Source organism: Sinocyclocheilus grahami, unplaced genomic scaffold (assembly GCF_001515645.1).
Source record: "Sinocyclocheilus grahami isolate Dianchi unplaced genomic scaffold, SAMN03320097.WGS_v1.1 scaffold203.1, whole genome shotgun sequence".
Taxonomy (NCBI): domain Eukaryota; kingdom Metazoa; phylum Chordata; class Actinopteri; order Cypriniformes; family Cyprinidae; genus Sinocyclocheilus; species Sinocyclocheilus grahami.
The window spans coordinates 1,422,867-1,429,445 of NW_015505382.1; the positions used below are offsets into that span (position 1 = coordinate 1,422,867).

General features: G+C 39.2%; 1 protein-coding gene across 3 annotated transcripts in view; it reads right to left on the reverse strand.

The window, feature by feature from the left end:
• Positions 1 to 39: 39 nt before the first annotated feature.
• LOC107595488 (ubiquitin carboxyl-terminal hydrolase 2-like) overlaps positions 40 to 6,579 on the reverse strand; it is a 34,854-nt gene continuing 28,314 nt past the window's right edge. The window contains exons 1-3 of one of the 3 annotated variants that reach the window (XM_016285901.1): positions 5,752 to 6,028; positions 404 to 454; positions 40 to 193 (exon numbers count right to left, since the gene is read on the reverse strand). In XM_016285901.1, coding sequence (XP_016141387.1) covers positions 41 to 193; positions 404 to 454; positions 5,752 to 5,910 — 363 coding nt within the window. In that variant the 5' untranslated portion in view covers positions 5,911 to 6,028 and the 3' untranslated portion in view covers position 40. Of the gene's footprint in view, positions 194 to 403; positions 455 to 5,751; positions 6,029 to 6,579 lie in introns of those variants that run through there. The other 2 variants (XM_016285900.1, XR_001610272.1) reach the window with 2 other exon arrangements.

Sequence of the window (6,579 nt, forward strand, 5' to 3'; positions counted from 1 at the left end):
CCAAAGGCTGTCTGGTATGTATGATAAAATGAACGCGCTACTATATGAACTGGTAAACGTGTCTCTTACCCTCCATCAGCGCAGCTTTGGCCCTGCAGTTGTTGTTGAGGTCAGTGCGGTGTGTGTTACGCAGACAGTAGTCCCTCAGGTCATGAGTGTTGCTCAGACACTGCAGAATGGAGTTCATGAAACACTGCAGAGAAACATTTGAAAAAAGGGAGAACGAGATGATTACTCAGCATACATAGTCTGCAGTCCTTTTGAAAGAGTGTTTTTGAAAGAGAGTTCAAGTCTTTTTTGAAAGAAGTTTGCATCGACATAAGGGTGAGTGACCCTTGACAGAATTTTCATTTTTGTATGAACTATAAATCAAACTATTGATGATTTGCTTAGAAATACTTACAGTATTTCCCAGATTCCTGAGGCCCACCAGACCCTGAGCATTCTTTGAGTTCTGTAAAAGAAAGGGAAGAAATAGAGTGACCTTTGAATCCAATGACAATTTAGAGTCATACCAAAATGTTTTTTAATAAATTCAAATATGACTAAAGCACATGACTCACTTAGGCCATATAATTTGTTGGTCACCGATACTGACAGTGAAGTGAAAGTGCATGTTTAAGAAGGGAGTTACTAGAAAGGGATTTTAATTGCATGCATGGCACAACATTTTTTTCTAATTATAGAAAATTACATTAAAGCATACTGTACATGTCTGTATTGTATTAGTGTGTGTAGAGTGTGTTCAGTATTATGCTTAGAGAACAATGTGTGTGAGCTGACCAAAACGTTCTCTCTGGGCTATTAAATGGCATGTTAGCAGATTGAGACCCCTGCTGTTGAAGACTTGACGCAAACAAATGATGCCCATCTGCCACACCACAACAAAAACAACTAAACAATGTATTCAACTAGGGATGAACCATCAGTGATAGGTCAGTTATTACTGTAAGTGATATATAAAAATCTTGCATTTCAACAAATTCAGACAGCTTGGATTGATGATTATGATTTCACACGTTTGATACTCTCGATATAAGCGCTCAGCCTGTTGGCCATGACATAACACGGATCGCTCCAGAGACTATGGACAATGCGTCAGAGGTTTCTCAGTATGAATCTCACGAATGAAACTGACACACTCAGAATCAGTGATATCAAGGCCTGGAATAGCAGCGCTCATTTTCATGTGCGTCATTCACTGATTGCAGTGTTAACTATGTGATTTTACAGTGGTGTCTGTGATGCTCGAAAGAACTCAACGAAGTTTCAAACATCCCCTCGGACAGGTGATTTTAATGTCCGAGTGTTTGAGAAAGCATTTGTGAAATTGAAAACAAGTTGCTGGTGGGTGTTAAGCAGCTTTGAAATCAGTGTGCGTATTGTTAAACTACTTTTAAATTCAATTAAAGCTGAAATACAATAATAATATAATACAATATTGTAAATGCTAGATGAAAAACCTAAACTTAAAAACTTTAGAAATGTTGCCTTGGCAGCTAACTTAAAGGCACAATATGTAATTTTTCGCCGCTAGAGGGCGCGTATTCAAAAATAAACAAAGAGGCAAAGGCTTAGTTTGATGGCTGTGACTGAGTGTGGAATCATGGGAGTTGTGGTCTTCATCCCCACATGCGATGCAATCCGAAAGGACTCGCGCAGAAATCATGTTCATGGATGAGCTAATGATTTATTAACGAAGTAGAATGAAGCAGAGTGAGGCTGGAAGCCGTCGAAGCGAAACGAGGCCGCTGAACGAGCGTGACATACGGCTCGAAAGCAGCGGAGCTTTTATTATGCCACAGTCGACCGCTTCCGCTCCTTCCGGTCGTGCGTATGTGGGGAAAAAAAGCAGCGCTGTTTTATCATACTAGATACATTTGAAAGTTCTGTTATAATGCTACTCTGTGCGGTCGTCACCGGTCTATTAAAATGCTCAACATATTAAAGCGTCTTTGGTGTTTCCATGTTTTCTACAAAAAATCGAGGGGTTATGACGTCATTGGCAGGCGACACAATAACACTATCGACACGGTCCGCATCACTAGTTAAAATTGCTTATTTCTCTGGATTTAAACATTCTTCGAAACATTTGGGATAATGTAAGTACACAAGTCAGGAAAATATATAACACTGTTCTAGTGGTTTTTGGATATTTTAATAAAAAAATCTTACATATTGTGCCTTTAATTAAAATAAATATATAAATACAAAAATTCAATTCAAAATATTAATAAATGATATAATAGTAAATAAAATGACTAAAAAATCTAATCAAATACTAAAATAACTCTGCTTGAAATATATCAAAAACAAAGAATTTTGGTATCGGTATGCTCTCTGCAGATGAGTCACAGGTCAGCATGTGATATTAGAGATACAGCATGTTGAGTGTGTCACAAATTGTACACTAATGACACTATTTATGGTTGTATCATATCTAAAAGGTCAATAACAATTCATACACACATTCATACACTACACATGCAGGGGAGTGCCATACATCTGCCAAACAGATTATATATATATATTTTTATTTTTATTTTTTTATGGAATAAGTTGACTTTGTAGGACACCATATAAATTTTAGTACTATTTTAGCCATGTTGTAATAATATTTTTCTGGACATATATCATATTCATACCATGGTATTCTTTGAAGTATCTTAAAGTAATATGGAAATGCAATGGTAATCATTCAGTACCATGGTATATATCAAAGTACCATGGTATACCATCAATGTCAGGGTGTGTTTTTATAAGGAACCAATCAGAATACACTTCAATTAAAAGTAATGAAGTGCACTAATCAAACACCTTCTATTAGCACCTCTGAGAGTAGACGCATCAGGTTCAAACATGTTGAGCTGCGAGTTATCCCGGGAGTTTTTCTGTTATTCATATACTCATCCAAACATCTGATGAGATTTTTCTTCCCCAAAGAAGATGAGAGAAGGGGAACAGATGGTCACTCCGCTGCTGAGCCAGTCTCTGGCTTTCACACCCAGCACTTAAACCAAACAGACTGGTATGACAACAGCCAGCACCCAGCATCAGCCATGGGTACGGCAAGCATAGGGAGTTCTGCCTCAAAAGCGATTGGGTAACCAGAGGACAGCAGGATCTCACACTGGCTGTCTCTTCAAAGAACTTCAGAGAGCCGTGAGCTAATTGGCTGGCACGAGTTGAAAGCGAGCGAGTACTGTAAGAACACTGTGTCCTGACCTTAGTTTCTGGAAGCCACGGCTGTCACCAGCATAAGAACTCTATGTGCTCTGCTGCCAAAAGGCTGGTCACATGAGACACAAGAATTTTATTCAAGAAGACTCCTAAGACTCGGCTCTTTTATACCCTGACGTGCATTTATGTATCTATTCACCCTTCTTCATTTGTGTCCTTGATTATTTTAGACACATTTGTTTAACAGTTTATAGCAGCTGAAATTTGTCCTATGTTTCAGTATATCTACTGTTCTAAAATTAAGGACACATTCGGGACAAGTTGGGACACCTGAAAGAAACGGTCTGATCAGAAATGGGACATCTCGGCGTAGCAACTCAACCATCAATGTTGATGATAAGCCTCGAGAGTTCATTACACTGTTATCTTGACAATGATTGACAATCTCGATGGGCGGGATATAGAGAGTTTGTGCAAGGTCACAAGCATGTGAAGAACAGGACCTTTAGCGATTCTTGGAATGTAATCGCCTACATACACCGATAAGATGCATTCCTTCAGAAACGCACTGCTTAGGAGTCCATTTCTCCCTGAATATTACTCAATGTGACGCTCTGATTGTTTCTTTGTTTGTTGCATAACAAACACTGGTTACACTGGAAAATGTGGTTATCAACCACTCCAATAATCGATGTCATGCCCCTTGAACTGTGTTGCTGTAAACTACTGCAAATAGAGGCAGCTTTCCCATCATTAAAAGATGGATTCTTAGTGTAATGGATTATTCTTGTTGTGTAAATAGCTACCATTAACTGTTTCTTTTCTGGTATTCCATATTTTACCTAAGACTGCTCGGATATTGTGAGATCCATCATTATTAATATGTTTGCAGCCACTGAAATCCTATATAAGTGAATAAAATAATTGCTATTCATATAATTCCTTTATTTCCAAGTTTCCTTCCTACCCACTTTTAGAGTAATGTTGCAAGGTTGCTTTGGAATAATATTTATTTTCAAAACTACAAATAACAAATGTATAGTACTAATTTACATCCAGCAGTACTGGATTAATAAAATGTAAATATATAACAAGTAATGACATTTTTATTCATAAAAATATATAGCATTCATTCTAATTTAAAAAGGGGATCAGCATGTATGTCCTTGGCATTCACTACAACATTTGTTTAATGTACGAAATCTAGTTCAGTCATCTTACTATGAATGTGTAGTTCGGCACAAATCTGACACATAAAATCAGAAGTCATCCTAGGCTAAATATGGCCCAAAGGTGTAATTTAGAAAGATCAACCAGCGAACACTGCACAAAGAGGTGGTGACATGCCTCTAGTTATCATTATGTAGCCTGAACTACATCATAGATGATTCAGTGTCGTTTTAATTTACATTCTAATTAGCACTGCTTAATGGTAGCTACCCTGGCTTCTCAGTGAGTAATACGCTGCCTACTCAGCGCGACGCAACAGCTGCGCAGGTAGATGGCGTCAACCGCTCAATCTAAAGCCAGCGGCTTTAAACGCAACTAAACGAGGTCCTGCGTTGCGTAACAGTCTAATGTACGTTTATATTCTATACATATATATATTACAGGCCGTAATACCGATGCGACAAACGTAAAGCTCCCGTTATGAAGCAGCATTACGAGTTTGAAAACACGCTGAGGTAAAAGCTGACGCGAGAAAACTGGTCACTTTGCAAGGTCAGAGACAGCAGCATCTGTACATGAGCTTCTGTTTGGAGGTCTGGACGCTTTCGGGGAACAGGTTCGCCTGATTGCCCCTTCAAATGCTACATTTTTCTAAAGTGCGTGAGATTTGGTCCCTAAAAGGTAGCCTTAAACCTTAAAAACAACTACTGTGGATATATCAATAAAGTAGAAATTCCATATAGTGTCTAAAACTGTATCTAAAGGACTGAAATAATGAACACAACTTTGTTTTTAGAAGAAAATACTCTCGCTTTATGTATTCCAGTTCCATTTATTCAGGTAGCCTACGTCTTAAATGCATCGCACATCTCCATCAGTGGGACTAAAACCTGTTTCTCAGCAGCACTGCACATTTGGGATGCCTTTCTTTCTTAACTCACCTCAATCAAATTATAATGTAATTAATCGAGTTTTTTTTTTAAATGACGAAACAGCTATTTATCTCCTACATTTCCTAGAATAAACAATAACACAAACGAATTATTGTGAGGACGCGAGCTTCCTCGCAACTTCCAAGTTCAACAAGACCCAGCAATATTTATTTTGTGTGTGTCGAAGCCTATTGATTTTCATGGGCCAGAAAAGGAGCACATCAGAGCTGGACCTGAATCACAGTGATTTACTGTTAATCTGCTTCCAAACCACGGTCTACTAATTGGTTGAGAAAACAGTTGACGGGTTAAGCAATAGTCTGCATGACTACAAAGCAATGAGGCGAATAAGTGTGTGTCAGTGCTATTGAACGTTCATATTTCCAAATATTTCCTCTGTTGGAAACGGGTGTCACCTCTATTTTAAACAAAAAATTGAGTTACCTTATGAGCTGTGAGTTAGGCTTACCTTAGCCTGGTTAATGAGAAGCCCCACAAATGTGGACACCAGCATAGAGCGAGACATCATCGGACTTTTTCTGCGCATATCCTGCTTGATGAAGGGGAAAGCTGACGCCGGCGGCTCCTCTGGGACAGTGACCGTGTACGACTGTCGTATACTCGGCATTATGACTGGAGAAAACTTGCGGAATAAACGGCGCAATGTCTAAATGTGACTCGACAGCACCAAAGCCACTGTATTCCTGCGTATCAGTAAAGATCCTCTTTTAATGCAGTCTCTCGGCCGGTCCGAATAACATAAGGAGTCCACTATAAAAACAGTATGTGATACGAGTGTCTATGTCCTTGGGCTCACGAGAGCTTTACATTCACGAATAATGCGGACGAATCGCGCAGGTAGCATACAATAAATAAAGCAATAGATAAAAAGACAGAGAACAGTACTAAAGCGACGCGCGTTTAAATGTTCCGTTCGGTCTTCAGCGCGAGCGCTGAGCGTCAGATATCAGCAGAGGAATAATGGAAAAGTCCGTGTGCTGTTTGCTTTTACTCGCGCGAGCGCACGCCCCCTCGGCACGAGAGATACGTCACCAAACGCCTCTTGCTCTCCTGACGTCACCCAGCAGAGGACAAGACCTTCCCATTCATCTGTGACAGCAACACTGCACACACAACCAGAGCATGTCCATGTAACGACGATGTGTTACATTCTTGCATTTATATTTATGTAACATTTCACTTGAAACCTGTATTGATGTACAGTGCTGTGAAAAGGTTTTTGCCTCCTTCCTGTTTTGTTTTTTTTGCATATTTGTCACACTTAAAAGATTCAGAT